This window comes from Pristiophorus japonicus, unplaced genomic scaffold (assembly GCF_044704955.1).
Source record: "Pristiophorus japonicus isolate sPriJap1 unplaced genomic scaffold, sPriJap1.hap1 HAP1_SCAFFOLD_378, whole genome shotgun sequence".
NCBI lineage: Eukaryota > Metazoa > Chordata > Chondrichthyes > Pristiophoridae > Pristiophorus > Pristiophorus japonicus.
In genome coordinates, this window is record NW_027253631.1 from 597888 (window position 1) to 621330 (window position 23443).

Genomic DNA, 23443 nt, shown 5'->3' on the forward strand with positions numbered 1-23443 from the left:
CCAGAGTTGGTGGAGAAAGGTCTGGGACTGGGGAATAAATGTGAACATCCATCCTTGGATTCGAATAATTTCACACATACTGGTCGGGGTACAATTGATCTTAGTAATAACATGGGGCATAATGGCCTGCCAGGCATGCAGGCACCACGCACAACAAAGAAGGACCCATGCCAGGTCCCTGGGAATTAATAAAGCCTGTCTAACAGAGGGACAGGAGGATTTAGCCTTCATCAATTTGATCTGAGCAACCGGGACTCCTGAAACCGCGTGACTGGCAGCACGTTGGGACAGGGAATACCGGGCCGTGCACAAAATCTATTAGGGATGGAGATAGGGTGGTCGGTTAAAGGGGGACTAGGACTTGTCCCTTTACCGAAAGGGGGGAATTGTTGTAGGGCATTAGGCACCTGCTGAATATATAAATATATGTATGTTTAAAATGTTAGCCAAATATAAAATGGCTGCCAGGGGGCTTAGCAAAGCATGATGGGAGCTGGGTTAGCTAAGTTAGCTAAAGCTGCTGACTGAGCACTGACCCTGCAGAGTCTGGTCTCAGGAATGTCTTGAATCAACAACTTGAGACAAGATAGTATATAGAACACTGCGGTACCTAGTACGGAATGTCCTCAAGTCAGTGACCCCCCGTATAGGATGCCTAGCAACCATAGAGATAAGGAGCTAGGCACCGGCAGAATCCATGAGCAACGAAGTTAAGGGGGGCCTGGAGAGCATCACACGGATAGGGATCCGCCCCCAACTGTCACAACTGATCATGCAGCCCCCTGATGTACCGGGGTTAATTATATTGGCCCATTTAAACCTATATGTAATCTATAATCATTATGATTGGATTGTGTCCAGCCGAAATGGGCTGAGTAACTGTAATGAACTATTGTAAAACATATAAATATCGATGAATTTCTTTGTTCGGTGGAGTGGAGTGCCTGGAGTTAACCAGAGGCTCTCTCCCCGCCGGCGTAATAAAAGCCGTTTTGGCGTTGGAACCGACCCAGAGTGTCGAATGATTCTTGCAGGAAAACATTCGCGCTAACACTCCCCATTCAAATAATATTCCCTTTTTCTGTTTTTTCCCCCAAGGTGGATGACCTCACACTTTCCGACATTGTATTCCATTTGCCAAACCTTAGCCCATTCGCTTAACCTATCTAAATCTCTTTGCAGCGTTTCTGTGTCCTCTGCACAACCCGCTTTCCCACTAATCTTTGTGTCATCTGCAAATTTTGTTACACTACACTCTGTCCCCTCTTCCAGGTCATCTATGTATATTGTAAACAGTTGTGGTCCCAGCACCGATCCCTGTGGCACACCACTAACCACCGATTTCCAACCCAAAAAGGACCCATTTATCCCGACTCTCTGCTTTGTGTTCGCCAGCCAATTCTCTATCCATGCTAATACATTTCCTCTGACCCCGCGTACCTTTATCTTCTGTAGTAACCTTTTGTGTGGCACCTTATCGAATGCCTTTTGAAAATCTAAATACACCACATCCATCGGTACACCTCTATCCACCATGCTCGTTATATCCTCAAAGAATTCCAGTAAATTAGTTAAACATGATTTCCCCTTCATGAATCCATGCTGCGTCTGCTTGATTGCACTATTACTATCTAGATGTCCTGCTATTTCTTCCTTAATGATAGTTTCAAGCATTTTCCCCACTACAGATGTTAAACTAACTGGCCTATAGTTACCTGCCTTTTGTCTGCCCCCTTTTTAAACAGAGGCGTTACATTATTGTTTAATTGTTACATAATTGTTTAAGGTCTCAGCCATTTCCACATTTCCATTATTAAATCCCCCTCCTCATCTTCTAAGGGACCAACATTTACTTTAGTCACTCTTTTCCATTTTATATATCGATAAAAGCTTTTACTATCTGTTTTTATGTTTTGCGCAAATTTACCTTCGTAATCTATCTTTCCTTTCTTTATTGCTTTCTTAGTCATTCTTTGCTGTCGTTTAAAATTTTCCCAATCTTCTATTTTCCCACTAACCTTGGCCACCTTTACGCATTGGTTTTTAATTTGATACTCTCCTTTATTTCCTTGGTTATCCACGGCTGGTTATCCCTTCTCTTACCGCCCTTCTTTTTCACTGGAATATATTTTTGTTGCGCACTATGAAAGAGCTCCTTAAAAGTCCTCCACTCTTCCTCAATTGTGCCACCATTTAGTCTGTGTTTCCAGTTACTTTAGCCAACTCTGCCCTCATCCCACTATAGTCCCCTTTGTTTAAGCATAGTACGCTCATTTGAGACACTACTTCCTCACCCTCAATCTGTACTACAAATTCAACCATACTGTGATCACTCATTCTGAGAGGATCTTTTACTAGGAGATCGTTTATTATTCCTGTCTCATTACACAGGACCAGATCTAAGATAGCTTGCTCCCTTGTAGGTTCTGTGACACACTGTTCTAAGAAACAATCCCGTATGCATTCTTTGAACTCATTGGAGTTTAGAAGAATAAGAGCTGCTCTTATTGAAACATATAAGCTCCTGAGGGGGCTTGACAGGGTAGATGCTGAGAGGATGTTTCCCCTCGTGGGGGAATCTAGAACTAGGGGGCGTAGTTTCAGAATAAGGGGTCACCCATTTGAGATGGAAATTAGGAGGGATTTCTTCTCTGAGGGTCGTGAATCTTTGGAATTCTCTATCCCAGGGAGCTGTGGAGGCTGGGTCATTGAATCTATTTAAGGTGGACAGAGACAGATTTTTGAGCAATAAGGGAATAAAGGGTTATGGGGAGCGGGCAGGGAAGTGGAGTCGAGGCCAAGATCAGATCAGCCATGATCTTATTAAATGGCCGAGCAGGCTCGAGGGGCCAAATGACCTACACCTGCTCCTATTTCTTATGTTCTTATGTTCTTAAGAAATGTAACAGAACTCCAGGAGATTGATCTGTTCTCATACACCCACCACTGAACGCTGATTAGCTCCAGTTTACTTGTGTAAAATACATTAAAATAGCTCAACGATTTCAGAAAAACTCAGAGGCTCCGAGAATCCACAACAATTGTCGTGAACTCCGGGCATAGATCCAGCTAGCAGCACAGCACACTACCTGAGGGAAGATTTCCCATACACAGAGCAATCATAAACAAGTTTAGAGAGAACACATTCATGGTTACGCTGCATTTAGCCCACAGAGAGATACTTTAGAGATTTAAATGCAAAAAATTCAACTGAAATTATAGTTGGTGATTTTATTTTCATTTGAGGTCTGTTTTCATACATACATCATGAACGATCTTTCGAGTCATTGAGAACAGAAGGAGGCCATCCGGCCCATCATGCCTGTGCCATCTCATTGCAAGAGCAATCCGATTAGTCCCACTCCCCCCTGCTCTTTCTCCACTGCCCTGTCATTTTGCCCTTTTCAAGTATATATGCAGAGAGGATGTTTCCACTGATAGGGGAGACTAGAACTAATCTTAGAATAAGGAGCCGCCCATTTAAAACTGAGATGAGGAGGAATTTCTTCTCTCAGAGGGTTGGAAATCTGTGGAATTCGCTGCTTCAGAGAGCTGTGGAAGCTGAGTTATTGAATAAATGTAAGACAGAAATAGACAGTTTCTTAACCAATAAGGGATTAAGAGGTTAAGGGGAGTTTGTATTTGCCTTCCTCTGTTTTCCCTCACCGATTCCCCCTCCAATATCAGACATTTCCTACACCAAAGGGGCCTAGTGAGTGGGTCATTCTGAGGCCACCACCAAAGCTGCTCTTCCTACTCGCCCGCCCACCAGGGGCACATTTTGTTTTGGAATGTCAACCCTCCCGATTCATGAGGAAATATCCGGCCTGGCTCAGGAGCTTCCCACACAGCTTAGGCGAGATCGGTGACTCAGGACGGTGTGTCTCCTCCCACCCTCAGGTGCTGTGCATTGATGTCCCAATCTGTATCACAGCACCACCTTAATGCTCCATTGCCCTGCTCATGCTGTCTGTGTGAAGTAAAAATAATCAATAATTCACCAGAAGATTCCGTGCATTGGTCAACCGATCCAGGCTGTCCTTCAAAGCTCTTCGTTTTTCTGCTACATCATCCGCCTCGTGAAGGAGAGCGTCCATATCCGGACTCTGGAACAACAGCTGAGTCAACTCCAACTTGGTCTGGACAGACAGTTCTTGGAGAAGGAAGTATCTCAGCACCATCGGAACCATTTGGATCAATCGATCAATGGCAATCTGAGGATTTAAAGGAAAGGTAAACACTCAAACCAAGACCTGCACAGTTTAAAGATTAACTCTCACTTTCCCACCAAAAAATGATCTTTAAAGTGATTGACTTTAACTGAACTGAGAAAGAAAGACTTGCATTTATATATCGCTGGTCACGACCACCGGATGTCTCAAAGCGCTTTACAGCCAATGAAGTGCTTTTTGAAGTGTAGTTACTGTTGTAATGTGGGAAACGTGGCAGCCAATTTTCGCACAGCAAGCTCCCACAAACAGTAATGTAATAAACATAGAAAATAGGTGCAGGAGTAGGCCATTCGGCCCTTCGAGCCTGCACCACCATTCAATGAGTTCATGGCTGATCATTCCCTCAGTACCCCTTTCCTGCTTTCTCTCCATACCCCTTGATCCCTTTAGCCGTAAGGGCCACATCTAACTCCCTTTTGAATATATCCAACGAAATGGACTCAACAACTTTCTTTGAGAATTCCATAGCTTCACAATTCTTTGAGTGAAGACGTTTCTCCTCATCTCAGTCCTAAATGGCCTACCCCTTATCCTTAGACTGTGACCCCTGGTTCTGGACTTCCTCAACATTGGGAACATTCTTCCTGCATCTAACCTGTCCAACACCGTCAGAATTTTATTTGTTTCTATGAGATCCCCTCTCATTCTTCTAAATTCCAGTGAGTATAAGCCTAGCCGATCCAGTCTTTCTTCATATGTCAGTTCTGCCATCCCTGGAATCAGTCTGGTGAACCTTCGCTGCACTCCCTCAATAGCAAGAACATCCTTCCTCAGATTAGGAGACCAAAACTGAACACAATATTCCAGGTGAGGCCTCACCAAGGCCCTGTACAACTGTAGTAACACCTCCCTGCCCCTGTACTCAAATCCCCACGCTATGAAGGGCAGCATGCCATTTGCTTTCTTCACCGCCTGCTGTACCTGCATGCCAACCTTCAGTGACTGATGTACCATGACACCCAGGTCTCGTTGCACCTCCCCTTTTACTAATCTGTTACCATTTAGATAATAATCTGCCTTCCTGTTTATCCACATTATACTGCATCTGCCATGCATTTGCCCACTCACCTAACCTGTCCAAGTCACCCTGCAGCCTCATAGCATCCTCCTCACAGCTCACTCCGGTACCCAGCTTAGTGTCATCTGCAAACTTGGAGATATTACATTCAATTCCTTCATCTAAATCATTAATGTATATTGTAATTAGCTGGGGTCCCAGCACTGAGCCCTGCGGCACTCCACTAGTCACTGCCTGCCATTCTGAAAAGGACCTGTTTATTCCCAATCTTTGCTTCCTGTCTGCCAACCAGTTCTCTATCCACGTCAATACATTACCCCCAATACCATGTGCCTTAATTTTGCACACCAATCTCTTGTGTGGAACCTTGTCAAAAGCCTTTTGAAAGTCCAAATACACCACATCCACTGGTTCTTCCTTGTCCACTCTACTAGTTACATCCTCAAAAAACGCAAAGATTTGTCAAGCATGATTTCCCTTTCATAAATCCATGCTGACTTAGACCGATCCTGTCACTGCTTTCCAAATGCATCTTTAATAATTGATTCCAGCATTTTCCCCACCACCGAAGTCAGGCTAACTGGTCTATAATTCCCTGTTTTCTCTCTCCCTCCTTTTTTAAAAAAGTGGGGTTACATTCGCTATCCTCCAGTCCATAGGAACTGATCCAGAGTCCATGGAATTTTGGAAAATAACCACCAATGCATCCACTATTTCTAGGGCCACTTCCTTAATTATTCTGGGATGCAGACTATCAGGCTCTGGGGATTTGTCGGCCTTCAGTCCCTTCAATTTCCCTAACACCATTTCCTGGCTAATAAGGATTTCCCTTAGTTCCTCCTTCTCACTAGACCCTCGGTCCTCTAGTATTTTCGGGAGGTTATTTGTGTCTTCCTTAGTGAAGACAGATCCAAAGTATTTGTTCAATTGGTCTGCCATTTCCTTGTCCCCCATTATGAATTCACCTGATTCTGACTGCAAGGGACCTACATTAGTCTTCACTAATCTTTTTCTCTTCACATGTCTATAGAAGCTCACATATCTATATTACATATATATTACATATCACATTCTCCTCACATATCTATATAATGACCAGACGATCTGTTTTTATTGTTATGTTGATTGAGGGATAAATATTGGCCAGGACACCAGGGAGAACTCCCCTGCTCTTCTTCGAAATAGTGTCCTGGATCTTTTACGTCCACTTGAGAGAGCAGACGGGGCCTTGGTTTAACGTCTCATCCGAATGTCGCCACCCCCATCAATGCAGCACTCCCTCAGCACTGCACTGGGGTATCAGCCAGGAGTCCCTGGAGTGGGAAGTTTAAGTAAAGACAATGTGGTAGTGAAATTAGATATTACTAGCTAGTCAGTAGATACCACAATATAAAACATTTGCAAATTGAGATGAAGGCCAGTTAAAGGCTTGTTAATTGTACTTTTATCAAAATGGTACTTGTGCCATTTTGCATCAATTTTCTCCATCAGCAGTCATGTGGAGTATGGCCCAAATTTCTAATATGCATCCTGGTGCGTGAAGCTGTGTGTCAGGAGAACTCAATCATCGAACACATCACATTGATATTTCAGCTAGCTGTCACCGCAGCTTTAAGACAATCGGAGTTGCAGCACTGTCAGGGTGACTGTGACTGCCTTTTCCTCTGCTCCATCTAATCAAAAAGGTGTTGAGTTGATGACTGACCTCGTTGCTGCCATGTTACATCAGGCAGACCTCACTTTTGCAAATTAATATGCTTTTATTGTTTGTTCGTGGGAGCTTGCTGTGCACAAATTGGCTGCCGCGTTTCCCTACAGTACTACAGTGGCTGCGCTTCCAAAGTACTTGATTGGCTGTAACGCATTTTGGGATGTCCTGATGGCCATGAAAGGCGCTATAAAAATGCAAGTCCTTTCCTTTTATGCAATACGTGTGTGGGGCAAGCATTATGGGTTCAGTAATGATTCACCATATGGCCACACATGGTCAAGTTACTTGGGTGACTTCCTGAAGCATTTGAACCTTTCTCACCACTCTTAACCCTTTAATGCTCAATTCCATTCCTCGCCAGTTCTTCTGCAACAGAGCTAAGGAACATCATACTACTATTTTGGCCACTGTGCTTTTGAGATCTCACCTGATAATAGATTTGTAAATGAACGACCATTGACTGGACATCAGGATTGGAACTCAATGTTGAGTTGCTCCCCTTTTTTGGGGGTAGTGACTGAACCTCTATTAGTTTGTAGCTGTACATTGCATCTGGTGCATAGACCATTTCCTCCATATTAAAGTTCATGATTATCATATGCTCTGCCTGGTTTTCCATTTTCTGACAGGTTTCAGCTATTTTAATCTGTGCAAAACAGGAAAGACAATTATGATATTCAAAAATGCAGCAATGAGGAGAAAAAAATAATCTCGATAGCATCCAACAGCCTCAGGCTGTGCTTCTTTGATAGTACAAATATTCTGAGATTTCAATTGGTTAATCTAAGTGGTCGAATGCAAGAGGATGGGTGGGTGGTGGGGGGGATGCCATCTGATGCAGGGATACCCATGTACCTGACTTGCTAATAGTTTATCGTGCTGGCAACTTGGCAGCCCCAAGTTTGGCTTTGCAATTGTCCAAATTTGGGGTCTCTTGCAAACAAAGCCAAAGGAAGCTCAGTGGTTCCTTGAATTGTCCATTCTGTTCTGTGGAACCGCAGTGAGGTCCCATTTGGCATCATCCCCAGTCGTTCAGAACTTGTCTTGGGAAGAGTCACGTTCAGCCATCCACCTTACATCCAGTATGCTAGATGTGTATAAAATTGCAATAGGCTGGTTTCAAAGCATAGAATTAGGAGATGGATCGATTCGAACTTACACCACTAGTCAACCACCCTGTCTGTTCCTTTCCATTCAGCTCCAACTATTATTCATACTTGGGCTTTTACCTAGCTTGACAGTCTTGGAGGATTACTTGGGGGTGGGCTGGGGGGTGGGGGAAGAGAGAATAACCTGGCTGGAGAGAGACTCCTTGCTTCAGCTCTTGAGCACATCTCCAAACAATCAACCAAGCCTGCCATGAGGCCAGCTCACTAGGAACCCACCTTTCCTCCTAATAATCCAACCATGGACTTTAAAGTGAGCTGGCCATGAACCAAGCGTTCTTCATATCATTCTGACGAAAGCATCATCACACATCCTGACCGTCTAAACAGGGACTAAGTCTGCCTCCCAGCTGTCTGACTGAGGGCCAAAACCTTGGGCAGATCAAACAATCAACTGGCTGCAATGGATCTTTATGAGTAGTCAGTCCACCATCAAAATATGAGTTAGCAGTTAGTGTTACGTACCTTAACTTCATTGATTAAAACTGGGAAACCACTAAAGTGTTGAATTGCCAACATGTTAAACACTGTCTCAACTTTATCTGTAGAGAACAAGAAATCACTGGATTACACTTCTGAAACATGACAATCAAAAACAGAGAGAATTACAATCACTACTTTAGAGGAGCATGAATGTAAATGAAACAGTGCTTCACTACAAATTAAATAACAGCAACCTTTACTTACATCATGTAAATAATGTCCCAAGCTGCTTCTTGGACAGGTGTTAGGAAAACTGATGTTACATCAGGAAAGGATTTAGGAGGTAAGACCAAAAGCTTGGCTGAATAAAAGAACATAAGAATTAGGAGCAGGAGTAGGTCACAAGCTCCTTGAGCTACTGCGCCATTCAAGCAGAACATGGCTGATCTTCAACTTCAACTCCACAGAATGTCGGGCACAGAATGTACTCTGGGTGGAGGGACTTCAATGTCCATCACCAAGAGTGACTCGGTACTACCACTAGAGGTGTGGCGTCCAAAATCCGAAGTTCCACGGTCCGGAATGTTCTGGAATGCGGACTCCAGGACGATTCGTGGCAGTGTCGTCCAGAATCCGTAAAATGTTCCGGAATCCGGACCGGACTACCCTGCCCGACCTCGGGGCCTCGCCTCGCCGCCCTTACCTCAGGGCCTCCTCGGTGGGCCCCGCCCGACAACATCCTCGGCGGGTCCTGGATGGCCCAAACATCTCCTCAGTGGGCCCCGGATGGCCCAGACATCTCCTCGGTGGGCCCTGGATGGCACAAACAGCTCCTCGGTGGGCCCCGGATGGCCCAGACATCTCCTCGGTGGGCCCTGGATGGCCCAAACATCTCCTCAGTGGGCCCCGGATGGCCCAGACATCTCCTCGGTGGGCCCTGGATGGCACAAACAGCTCCTCGGTGGGCCCCGGATGGCCCAAACAGCTCCTCAGTGGGTCCTGGATGGCCCAGACACCTCCTCGGTGGGCCCTGGATGGCACAAACAGCTCCTCGGTGGGCCCCGGATGGCCCAGACATCTCCTCGGCGGGTCCTGGATGGCCCAGACACCTCCTCGGTGGGCCCCGGATGGCCCAGACATCTCCTCGGTGGGCCCTGGATGGCCCAAACAGCTCCTCAGTGGGTCCTGGATGGCCCAGACACCTCCTCGGCGGGTCCTGGATGGCCCAGACACCTCCTCGGTGGGCCCCGGATGGCCCAGACACCTCCTCGGCGGGTCCTGGATGGCCCAGACACCTCCTCGGTGGGCCCCGTCCGACGCAAACATCTCCTCGGCAGGCCCCGGATGGCCCAAACAGCTCCTCGGCAGGTACCCACCCCACCCTCCCCCTTTCTGACATTTCAAAATCCGGAAATAACCGAACCTGGGCTCGATGTTTACGGATTCGTGACATCAGAAAGATGTTCCAAAGTCCGGAAAAATCCAAAGTCCGGAATGGCCTCGCTCCCGAGGGTTCCGGATTCGGGACACTGCATCTGCACTGACTGAGTTGGCCGAGCCCTGATGAACATTTCTGCCAGACTGGGCCTGTGGGAGGTGGTGAGAGAACCAACACGAGGGTAAAACCTATTTGACCTCATCATCACCAATCTACCTGTCATAGATGCATCTATCCATGACAGCATTAGCAGCAGTGACCACCGCCCAGACCTTGTGGAGACAAAGTCCCATCTTCACACTGAGGACACCCTCCACCGTGTTGTGTGGCACTACCACCGTGCTAAATGGGATAGATTCAGAACAGATCTAGCAGCTCAAAACTGGGCATCCATGAGGTGCTGTGGGCCATCAGCAGCAGGAGAATTGTATTCCACCACAATCTGTAACCTCATGGCCCGGCTCATCCCTCACTCTATCATTACCATCAAACCAGGGGACCAACACTGGTTCAATGAGGAGTGTAGAAGAGCATGCCAGGAGCAGCACCAGGTGTACCTAAAAATGAGGTACCAACCTGGGGAAGCTGCACCACAGGACTACATGTATACTATAAACAGAGCTAAGCGATCCCACAATCAACGGATCAGATCAAAGCTCTGCAGTCCTGCAACATCCAGTCAGGAATGGTGGTGGACAATTAAACAACTAACGGGAGGAGGAGGCACTATGTATATCCCAATCCTCAATGGTGGCAGAGCCCATCATGCAAGTGCAAAACACAAGGCTGAAGCGTTTGTAACTACCTTCAGCTAGAAGTGCCGAGTGACTAATCCATATCAGCCTCCTCCTGAGGTCCCCACCATCACAGAAGCCAGTCTTCAGCCAATTCGATTCACTCCACGTGATATCAAGAAACAGCTGAGCGCACTGGATACAGCAAAGGCTCTGGGTCCCAACAACATCCCGGCTGTTGTGCTGAAGACTTGTGCTCCAGAACTAGCTGTGCCTCTAGCCAAGCTGTTCCAGTACAGCTACAACACTGGTATCTACCCGACAATGTGGAAAACTGCCCAGGTATATCCCATCAAGAAAAAGGACAAATCCAATCTGGCCAATTGCTGCTCCATCAGTCTACTCCCAATCTTCAGCAAAGTGATGGAAAATGTCGTCAACAGTGCTATCAAATGGCTCTTACACACCAATAACCTAATCACCAATGCTCAGTTTGGGTTCCGCCAGAACCACTCAGCTGCAGACCTCAGTACAGCTTTGGTTCGAGAGGTGAGGGGAGAGTGGCTGCCCTTGACATCTAGGCAGCATTTGATGGAATGTGGCATCAAGGAGCCCTAATAAAATAGATGTCAATGAGAATCAGGGGAAAGCTGCTCACTGGTTGACGTCATGCCTAGCACAAAGGAAAATGTTTGTGGTTATTGGAGTTCAAACATTCCAGCCCCAGGACATCACTGCAGGAGTTCCTCAGTACAATGTCCGAGGCCCAAACATCTTCAGCTGCTTCATCAATGACCATGAAGTGTCAGCTGTGGCTCAGTGGGTAGCATTCTCACCTCGGAGTCAGAAGGTTGTGGGTTTAAGTCCCACTCCAGAGACCTGAGCACAAACAAAATCTCCAGTGCAGTGCTATGGGAGCTAGCTTGTGTGCAAATTGGCTGCCGCGTTTCCTACATTAAAACAGTAATTACACTCCAAAAGTATTTCATAGGCTGTAAAGCGCTCAGAGACATCCGGCAGTTGTTGAAAGGCGCTGTAGAAATGCAAGTCTTTCTTTCTTTCCCTCCGTTATAAGGTCAGAAGTAGGGATGTTCACTAATGATTGCACAGTGTTCAGTTCCATTCACACTCCTCAGAAAATGAATCAGTTCAAGCCAGTATTCAGCAAGACCTGACGACATTCAGGCTTGGGCTGATAAGTGGTAAGTCACATTCGTGCCAGGCAATGACCATCTCCAACAAGCACCACCCCATGATATGCAAACTAGCATGATATATAAAAACAGATACGAAGAGTTTCTATAGGTACATAAAAAGGAAGAGTGGCTAAAGCAAATGTTGGTCCCTTAGCGGATGAGACTGGGGAATTAATAATGGTAAACGGGGAAATGGCAGAGACTTTGTACAAATATTTTGTATCGGTCTTCACAGTAGAAAACACTAAAAACATCCCAATAATGGATAATCAGGGCTATAGGGAGGGAGGAACTTAACACAATCACAATCACAATCACTAAAGTACTCGGTAAAATAATGGGACTAAAGCGGACAAGTCCCCTGGACCTGATGGCTTACATCCTAAGATCTTAAAAGAATGGCAGCAGAGATAGTGGATGCATTGGTTACAATCTACCAAAATTCCCTGGATTCTGGGGCGGTCCCAGGGGATTGGAAACCCACAAATGTAACGCCTCTATTTAAAAAAGGAGGCAGACAGAAAGCAGGAAACTATAGACCAGTTAGCCTAACATCTGTCGTTGGGAAAATGCTGGAATACATTATTAAAGAAGCAGTAGCAGGTCATTTGGAAAAGCATAATTCAATCAGGCAGAGTCAGCATGGTTTTATGAAAGGGAAATCATGTTTGACAAGTTTGCTGGAGTTCTTTGAGGATGTAATGAGCAGGGTGGGTAAGGGGGAACCAGTGGATGTGGTGTATTTGGATTTCCAGAAGGCATTCGATAAGGTGCCACATAAAAGGTTACTGCACAAGATAAAAGTTCACGGGGTTGGGGGTAATATGGGCCCAAGTTTCGAGCCGCGCCTAGAACGGCGCAGTCCCGACCTGGACGCCCGTTTTTCGCGCCACAAAGTGCGCCTAAAAAAACCCTCCGTATTCTCCACCTCCCTGCAGGTCTTCTGGCCCTCGGCGCAGCGCAGCAGGAGCTGTAGGGGGCGGAGCTACAGTGAGCATGCAAGTGCAGTAGCTCCAGGTGCCCGAAACTGTGTGGGAGGGGCCCGAAGCACACAGCCCCTAGCCCTGGCCCAATGGCTTCACTGGGGCTGCGTGAATAAGGCTCCTCCCAAGCCCAGCTCCTGCTTCCTTCCGACCCGACCCGACTCCTGCTACCCCCCCCACCCCCCCCGCCCCTGGACCGGACCCGACCCGACTCCCGCTTCCCCCTCCCCCGCCCCCCCCCCGGACTGGACCCGACCCGACTCCCGCTCACCCCCCCCCAAACGGACCTGACACCGACCCAACCCGACTCCCGCTCCCCCCCCATCCGGACTGGATCTGACCTGACCTCCCTCTCCCTCCCTCCCTCCCCCCGACCCGAACCGACCTCCCTCCCACCACCCACCCGACCCGACCCAACGTCACCTACCTGTAAATCTGGTGCTGGGGACGGGCCCGGCCCGTTCAGCCTCCCTCCCCCTTCTCCTTCCCCCCACTCCACCCCCAATCTCCTTTCCCCCCCCCCCGTCGATTAAGCTCTTTGGTTAAAGTGGCGTTTTGTATTATGCAGTCTATCGGCGGAAAATTGATGATTGACCATTTTGAGGCGGTAACATTGCCTGGGTGCTAATTTTAGCGCTGGCCAATAATTAGTGCCTGCGATCGGGAAATTGATTTTTACCGCTCTAAGGGGGGATAGCAACACTAAATCAAGCACTGTACACTTCTCTCAGGGCAATAGTATCGCCAAGTGCAGCGCTGCTGATCCATTTCAGCTGGGCTCATGTCCAGACACAGCAGACTTGTTGGCTCCAACTGGATCTTTAAGGGGAGGGGCTATGATGTCACACAGCCTCAAACTCACCATTCAATCCCTGCTGTTGGTGTTGAAGCAGCAACATGGCTGCTCAGGGACAAAGACTGCACACCTCGCGCTTTAGCGACGACACCCTTCAGGCTCTTGTGGAGACGGTGGAGAGGCGTTGGGCCTCCATGTTTCCTGAGACGAGCAGGAGGCCAATGCCAGGAGGGAGGGAGCGCAATGTGTGTCTGCCAGGAGCGTGGTGGACAGGACGGCAACACAATGTCGCAAGAAGTTCAATGCCCTCACTCGGGTAGTCAGGTTTGTGGAAATGTATTTTTATCTAAGCTGATACCACACGGTATTTGTGTGCCCTTTGCAATATATATATATCAAAATTGAGTCCTGGCCCTTCCAGAACTTTCTGCATTTGAGCAGTCAGCTTGCATAAACAGCTAAACCTGGTTTGAGATGGCTGATGGCCATCAGACAGCTAGGAGACAAGTCATGCTGAGACAAGTAACCCCCCCCCCCCCATGGTGCTCTCCTATTGTCTACACTACAGGAGTTCCATGTCACCCCACCCTTATCTTCTAGCCATTATCTCTTTCCAAGACCTCATCCATTTGATGCAAACAGATAAACTGACCAGGAAATTGGAACAATCCTGACACAATACAAGACAGGTGATAGCCCATTACCTATGACTCATGGAGTAATGGCCGGCTGGCTTTCTGATAACCCTGACAAAAGGAAATATCTGGATACCATGTCAGGACCAGGATATAGTAATTAACTCTTTATCTGTATTCACTGACTGTGAGACAGAGCAATACACAGGGAGAGGCCATAACTTTGGTTTTACTGTATAAATATCTTGTTAAACTGAACCATTTGGGAGGTGTTCACTTAGCCCTTGACTGAGTGTAACCTACCCCTTGCGAGCAAGTAAATTAAAGAAACTTCTACCGGAGCTGTAAGTGTCGGAGTCATTCTTTTCGGAGGTCGAGATTTCGACAGTTATAACTTGGAGGTTCCACCGAGATGCATACTCTCTGTCCTGTGAGTAAAACGGATACAGGCATAGTGCCTCTCCAGTGAAAGGCTTCAGTGGCCAAACAAGGTGAGCCTTTTGCTCACAAGAGGTTTCTTCACTGTTGAATCGCAGATGTAATCTGTTGTCCACAGCTGAGGTACTGCATCTACAAGACTCGGCATTTAAAAGCTAAAGGTATTTTTTTATAACCATTTCTTTCTCAGCTCGCCAGCAGAAGAGAACAGGTTCTGGAAAAAAATCTCGAGACAGCCCGGGGAAGGTTTCAGTAGGTAAGGGAGCGCTAGTCGATCGAAAAGGGTTCCAGGTTCTTATGTGATAAGATTTTTATTGTTTTTAATTCGGAAGGGGTTCTTATGTGATAAGACTATAAAAAAAAAAGAAAGCGCAATCGATCAAAGAGTTTGGGTACGGAACCTTAAGTTTTATCAGTTTTTATTAGGATAAGTTAAGGACTCGGTCTGTAGTGGCGTACAACGCAGACTGAGAATTTGTTTAGAGGTTATAGAAACATAGAAAATAGGTGCAGGAGTAGGCTATTCGGCCCTTCTAGTCTGCACCGCCATTCAATGAGTTCATGGCTGAACATTCAACTTCAGTACCCCATTCCTGCTTTCTCTATTATGATTTGTGTACTCGCGGGAATATTGTTTGTTGTCCTTGTATTACTGTCGTGTGCAATACCTTTGTGAGTCATTGCCATTAGAGAAACGAGAAGAGTCACTAGGGAAAGTTGTGATTCGAAAAAAAAAACCCACAAGGATTGATTAGGAAAAGAAACAGTAACTGATTGATCAACTACGGTTGGTTCGTGCCAACATATCTCACACACCCAGACTGAGCCCAAATTAAGAGCCTTTTCAGGCCACGTAACGGCCAGGAGAAGTGGGCGTAGAGAACTCGGTTGGCCGAAAGGATTGTGAGATCAGAAACTGTGGAAAAATCTTAAATCATCCAGAATGGGGGCTGGAGCAAGTAAACCACCACCAAAAGGGACCCCAGCCCATTTTATGCTCCAGAATTGTGGTCAGTCTTCAATTGACCACCTAAGAGAATGGGTAAAATGGACTAAGGGTGAAAACAGGCCATTTCCACCCGATGGTTCATTCAATTTAGAGAGAATAACCTGTCTAGAAGAATGTCTTATAGACAGAGACCCAGGTAGAAGAGGGAAAAAAAAAGTGAATTGGTCAGCGTTTGGAGATTGGAAAAGGGAAGCTGAGGAAAGACACGAGAAGAGCCTAAGAGTTAGCAAGCAGTGTACTAGAGGGAGAAAGCAGGGGGATGAACGGGTAGAGCAGGTGAATCGCCCTCGACATAACAAACACCCATCTGTTATGGTTGCTAAAGAGACAAAGGCACACTCACCTAGGGCCCCTGAGGGTTGGGATAAGGATGAGGATGAGGACTGGGATGAGGATTGGACTCCCTACAGCCATCGACCACCGCTGTATGTTCCATCCCCGGGGGGTGCTCCAGGCCAACAAGGAGGAGATGATCCTCGGGCCGGAGTACAGGGAAACGGGGTAACACCCGCTCTCAATAATACAGGTGCGGCTGCAGGAAATATAAGTCAGTCACAAGGGAATCAATACCGTGACGGCCCTGCAGGGGGCACACGAAGTCTTACCCGTGGACCAGAGCCCAGTGCCCTGGAGCCATCATCATCTGCATACCCAGTAAGTCTTACCCGTGGACCAGGGCCCGGTGCCCTGGAGCCATCATCATCAGCATACCCAGTAAGACTTTTTCCCAGTCCACTCTCTGGGGGGGCTCCGGTCCCCTATTTATCGACCATGGTCACCAAGTGAGTTAAGAATAATTGTGGAAGGATTGGCAGACCCTAAAACCAATATTGAAAAGGCCATAGACCAGTTAAAAGTGATCATCTTGTGCCACGAACCCAGTATATTAGATGGTCAAATCTTACTGAAAGCATGGTTAAAGGACACAAAATTTGCCGAACTTGAGATAAAATTAAAAGATTTTAAAACCCATCGAGAGGCTCCGGATGCAGATCCCAGCACGAAGCCAGGAGAGGGGTTCTGGGAAAGATGTTGGGAAGCCTTACATTCGGTGTTCCCGAGGAAAACGAATTGGTCCAAAATTATGGAAACTACACAAAGAAAGAGGAGGATGTTGAGGATTATGTAGAAAGAGTGCGAGAGATCATGAACCAATGTTCAGGCATGAAAATGGAGGAGGTAGAGGCTCCTATGATCAGCGCCGTGGTAAACGGGCTACGACCCGAACTCAGAGATCCCTTTAAACTAGTTTGTCTCGGATGGCGACAGGAATCGCTATCCAAGGTTGTATCTATGTTAAAGGACATACAAGAGCGAAATAGAGAATCTAAAAGCAAGGTCACCATGTTTGTAGGACAAGCAGCTCCAATAACACCCACCCCGGTGACACCGTCCTACGCCCCCCCCCCAGGGTAGAGGAAGAGGGCGAGCCAGAGGAGGATATTACAGGGGAAGAGGGAGAGGAGGTGCAGGGCAGGAACAATATGATACCTGTTACAATTGTGGTCAGATTGGTCACTGGGCTAGAACTTGCCGGGCAAAACAGCAACAACCAAATTATGGTTGGACTCAACAGGCAGGTAATAGAGCATCCCCTCCCCCTCCAGGACCCAACCCATATGTGACCCAAGTCCAGGTACATGCTAGACCTCAGACTCATTTCTCTGTGCAAGATCCATTTGGATCACAGAATCAAAAGCAATTCGGCCAACCACCAAATTGCCCGTATAATGATCAATGACGCCCAATCCCAGACCCGAGTGCTGTGAACAAACAGCTACCCGTCGTTTCGTTAAATGCCATAGGAGAACCTGAAGTAAAAATACGAATACAAGGAAAGGATGTCCCATTCCTAGTGGATACTGGTGCCACCTATTCGGTCCTTTCAAGGGAGGATACGAGGGGAATTCCCACTTCCACTAATCAAACCTCAGTGATTGGACTATCTGGACACGCACAGCAAATGTTTTTCTCCAACCCTATCAATGTACAATTAGAGGATTACGAAGATAATCATTCATTTCTACTGTCTAAGGAGGTTCCAGTGAATCTGTGTGGACGTGACCTGTTATGTAAAATGAATGCCACGATCCTCTGTTCCCCAGCTGGTCTGGAGGTTCGAGTCCCCATAGATAAATGTGGCGCATATCCACTACTTCAACCCACAACTCCCATATTGTATGCCTGGAAAAATTTGGACCCCACACTAAGCAAAACCCTATCCTATTTGGTTGGTTCATATTGGTGTGTAACAAGGTTAATCACAGACTACCTCAAATCTCAAACCTTGGGCAAGTGGTACGAAACATTACACTGCACAGCATATTGTGACAACACGGGATCAGACGCTACAGCACAAATCTTTTATCAACCATTCCTGCACCAGAAACATCAATTGATGATCGAAAAAAAAAATCTTTATCGGACCCGAAGGGATAGCGGCAGGGGTTGAATTATCCTCCCACAGTCAGAGCTTGTTTAGGGTTAAAGGGAGCGTTCCACACTGCACCCTTGCGGTTGCAGGCACACATAAACCCCAGGATTTAGGACGAATGGTTAAATGAATGCAAGGATCCCCAGTACAAGAGGAATGGCACACACGTAATGGAACTTTGGGGCAACATGAAAGGGGGGGAGGCTATTCTGTCAAGTTGAATGGGAAAATATACTTCGATGCTGTCTTAGAAGAAAGGATGCTCTCAGCCACTAGCTTCCCAGTACGACAAAGCACAGCAGAGCTTCTTGCTAAAGTTCCAGAACAACTATGGTCGACACACGCTAATGAAGTAGGAAGGATGCTCACCGCACAACCCTATAAGGTAGCGATCAATTCAACCGCCCCGCTCCCCAAGAAGCCCCAATACCCCTTGTCCCCAGCCGCAGAACAAGGTATTGAGCCAGTCATTAAGTCCCTGCTGGCCCAGGGAGTAATCGTTCCAACTAGAAGTCCATGTAACACACCGATCTTTCCGGTGCAGAAGCCCAATAGTGACAAATGGAGATTTGTCCAAGACCTACAAGCCGTGAATCATTCGGTATTCCCAACTTATCCAGTGGTACCCAACTCGGCAATTATACTTGCCAGTATTCCGGCATCATCAACGTATTACACAGTAGTTGATCTGTGTTCAGCATTTTTCTCAATACCCATTCACCCAGAGTCCCAATTCCTGTTTGCCTTCACGTATAAAGGACGCCAATATACGTGGACAAGACTCCCGCAGGGATTTACCGAGAGCCCTACCATATTCTCACAATGCCTAAAGAGGGATCTGGAAGATGTAATTTTACCAGCAGGTTCTACACTTGTGCAGTATGTTGACGACTTATTGCTCGCCTCACCCTCCAAATTGGCCTGCGAAACGGACTCCCTTGTGTTATTAAAAGCTCTGGCCTCGAAAGGACACAAGGTGTCAAAGGCAAAGTTATAATTTGTCTCAGAAAAGGTTCGGTATCTTGGGCACGAATTGGTCAGAGATACGAGACAATTGACACAAGACCAAGTAAAAGCAATCTGCTCTGCCCCACTACCAGTAACCAAGAGAGAAATGAAACACCTCCTCGGCATGACAGGATACTGCCGGCAATGGGTTACGAGTTATTCCGAGATTGTTAGACCACTGTTAGACATGTCCATGCCCGCACTACCAGAGAAGTTGATTTGGAATGAGGTATCCCGGAATGCTTTTCAGAACCTTAAACAGTCCCTCACTTCAGCACCCGCCTTGGGATTACCAGATTACACTAAGCTATTCAACTTATTTGTGCATCACAAGTCGGGTTTTGCACAATCTGTTTTGACTCAGTTACATGGGGACAGGCAGCGACCGGTAGCATATTTCAGTGTCCAACTAGACCCAGTGGGACGCGGACTATCGGGATGTCTTCCTTTGTTGGCAGCAGCTTATTATGCTCTGCAACAGGCTCAGACAATAACTCTAAATCATCAGACCATTTTGTATATCCCACACTCTGTCGAGATTTTACTTACTAAATGTGCTACCCAACACCTAACCTCCGCAAGAACCACTAAATACGAGGTCGAACTGTTATCAAATCCGAACCTTATCATCAAAAGATGTACTACCTTAAATCCAGCCACTCTACTCCCCACGGAAGACGACGGCGAACCCCATTCATGTGAAATGGTAACCGAATTAGTGACTAAACCACGTATCAATCTAACAGATGTACCAATGTGTAACCCTGATCGAGTGTACTATGTTGACGGATCAGACTTACGAAATGATAGGGGCCAACCTAGAGCAGCTTATGCAATTGTAACTCAGTTTAATGTTGTCGAAACAGCCTCTCTTCCAGACTCCTTTTCAGCCCAACAAGCCGAATTGTTTGCGTTAACTCGAGCCTGTATTCTGGCTGAAGGACACACAGTTAATATCTACACTGACTCCAGGTATGCTTTTGGGGTATCACATGACTATGGACAAATTTGGAAGATTCGCGGGTACCTGACTTCTTCAGGAACCCCTATCAAAAATGCAGAACAAGTGGAAAATCTCCTGCGAGCCATTCAATGCCCTTTGAAACTTGCCATTATCAAATGCCAAACACATACAGGCCAGTTGAATGAGGTGGCACTTGGGAACGCCAGAGCTGATAATGCAGCTAAGTCAGCAGCTCTGTCGAAAGGGGGGATGCAGGTGTCATTGTTCCCACTAAGGAAAGATAATTGCTCAGACCCGCCACCCACTATTAATGACGTGCTGGCCTTTCAGACACAGGCCAGTACGGAGGAGGTGGTGACCTGGACGAAGGATCAATGTTATAAAAATCCAGAAGGAATATGGGTTCACCATGACGGCCGCGTGGTGGCCCCCAGATCCTTACTTCCATGGATTGCCCGATGTGTTCATACATTCAACATGCAGGCAAAGGGGGATTGGCAGATTATATTTTGGCAACTTGGTATGCACCAGGTATTTCAGCAATTGCAAAACAAATCTGTGAAAATTGTGTTACCTGTCAGACAATGAATCCGGGTAAGACGGAAAAAGTAGAATCTGCCTCCCACCCAAATCCAGTCGGGCCTTTTGTACATTTACAGATGGATTTTATTGAATTACCTATGTGTATGGGATTCAAGTATGTATTAGTTATTGTAGATGTGTTCTCTCGATGGATTGAAGCCTTTCCATGTAAAAAGGCCGATGCCACTACTGTTGCTAAATGTTTGTTAAAAGAAATTGTACCGCGCTTCGGAATCCCTGCTAAGCTTTCTAGTGATAACGGGTCACATTTCACGGGAACTGTTATAAGAGAAATGTGTAAAGCTTTGCAGATTAATCAACGTTTTCATTGCAGTTATCATCCACAATCAGCTGGACTTGTTGAAAGATATAATGGAATGCTTAAAAATAAGCTGGCAAAACTATGCAATGACACTGGACTGAAATGGACAGAAATGCTGCCCTTAGCTTTGATGGTAATGCGATCTGCAACCAACAGAACAACAGGCCTGTCACCGCATGAGATAGTTATGGGACGTCCCCAACGACTACCTTTTACAGCACCATTTACTGCAAAACAGATGGACATCCACAAAATGGAGGAAAATATGTTGAATTATTGTATTGCACTGACCAAATGTATTTCCAGCTTTCATTCACAGGAAGCCCAAGTCAAGCCAGCGGAAGGGAAGTGTCATAACCTGGAGCCAGGGGAATTCGTTTACATCAAGATTTTTAAAAGAAAAAGCAGTCTACAGCCAAGATTCGAAGGACCATACCAGGTCTTGCTGGCGACCAATACTGCAATCAAGGTAAAGGAAAGACCAACATGGATCCACGCATCCCATTGCAAACGGGCACCCGACCAGGAGGAAGGGACGAAGGAATCAGAGGAACAGAAAAAGGAAGACTGAATAAGGAACTGTATGGACTATGGGGACTGATGGTGCTGGGCTTGACAGGGTTTTACTTCACATTATTGATTACACCAGGGGTACAGACCCACCACCGAAGGGAATTGCACGTAAACGTATTTATGGCACTGAGTCATAGGTATGCTCAAGAAAGAAACTTGTCGAGTTGTTGGATATGTTTCCATGTACCTGTCCACTCCGAAGGGAGTATTCCCCTGAGATCTGTCCCCTTTAACGAATCAGAAATGGTAGAATGGTTGACAGTGCAAAATAGGACAAAACTAACTAAGGGGCCAGAAACGAAGGAGCAAACAGAATGGAGGTCGGCAGGGTATAAACTTACAGCCTTCCAGGGATGGTACCAGCCCAATTATGATAATAACCATCAGCCTCCCTTCCTAAGCATTACTCCCAGAATAGGAAACCCTGAAGGTATAATATGCCTAGTGAGTAATGAAACTAAAGGACCAGAAATGGGACGCAGCAAGTGTTCCCAAATGACTAAATGGCAAGCCACAACTAATCCCACTGAGAGAAAGATAGCAACCGTTGGCTGGACAATGGTCCATAACAAAGCCCCGGGTGAAGGGTGGGAAGGTGAGACCACTTGAGTAGGGATAGTGCAAAAGGACCAGGAGCTGACGTCCTATAATTGCACCTACTTTATTTGTGGCCATAAAGCCTACCCATGGTTACCAGCCGACTGGACAGGGTCCTGTTACTTAGGATATGTGGTACCCCTTATCAGATCAGTAAGGACTCTAAGGGAGGCCTATGGAAGTCATAGATTTAAACGGGATTTGACGTGGCTAAACGGAATATTCAAGGTAATGGTGCCACCCTATGGAATAGCATCGACTGAACTGGCTAACTTAGTCGAATCAGTAGCCAATGCAACTTCCCAAGCCTTTGAAGGGATAAATGACGAAATGGTAGCTATTCGAACAGTGGCTCTCCAAAATCGTATGGCCTTAGATTATCTCCTAACCAAGGAGGGAGGAACATGCGCATTAATAGGTGAAGAATGCTGTACATATATCCCAGATAAATCAGAAGATATTGGCAGTCTAGCTGAAAACATCCGGAAAAAGGTCATAGAGTATAAACAGACAGTTGGCCAGGACGGTATCACCTTGTGGGGTTGGGCATCAGGATGGTTGGGAGCCCTGGGGAAATCTGTGGTACAGGGTTTGATCATATTCCTGCTGATAGTCTTCGCCCTGTATCTATTATTTGTCATCGTTAAGTGTTGCTGTGCCAGGGTGGGAGAAACTATGTTACCTACCGAGACCACGGCTAGAGTTATGGTAGCAACAACTGCTGAAGGCTCTTGTGTGGAAATGGAAATGGAGAGACTGTACAAGATCAGAATGGATTGAGTTGTCCTTGTGAAGGACAAAATGGGGGAATGTGGAAATGTATTTTTATCTAAGCTGATACCACACGGTATTTGTGTGCCCTTTGCAATATATATATATCAAAATTGAGTCCTGGCCCTTCCAGAACTTTCTGCATTTGAGCAGTCAGCTTGCATAAACAGCTAAACCTGGTTTGAGATGGCTGATGGCCATCAGACAGCTAGGAGACAAGTCATGCTGAGACAAGTAACCCCCCATGGTGCTCTCCTATTGTCTACACTACAGGAGTTCCATGTCACCCCACCCTTATCTTCTAGCCATTATCTCTTCCCGAGACCTCATCCATTTGATGCAAACAGATAAACTGACCAGGAAATTGGAACAATCCTGACACAATACAAGACAGATGATAGCCCATTACCTAT

The 23443-nt window shown here is 46.5% G+C and overlaps 1 protein-coding gene across 3 annotated transcripts in view; it reads right to left on the bottom strand.

The window, feature by feature from the left end:
* LOC139250462 (interferon-induced GTP-binding protein Mx3-like) overlaps positions 1-23443 on the bottom strand; it is a 74770-nt gene that overhangs the window by 14025 nt on the left and 37302 nt on the right. For all 3 annotated transcript variants that reach the window (XM_070872864.1, XM_070872863.1, XM_070872865.1), the window contains exons 10-12: positions 8593-8669; positions 7389-7607; positions 4002-4214 (exon numbers count right to left, since the gene is read on the bottom strand). In XM_070872864.1, the coding sequence (XP_070728965.1) occupies positions 4002-4214; positions 7389-7607; positions 8593-8669 (509 nt within the window). The remainder of the gene's footprint in view (positions 1-4001; positions 4215-7388; positions 7608-8592; positions 8670-23443) is intronic.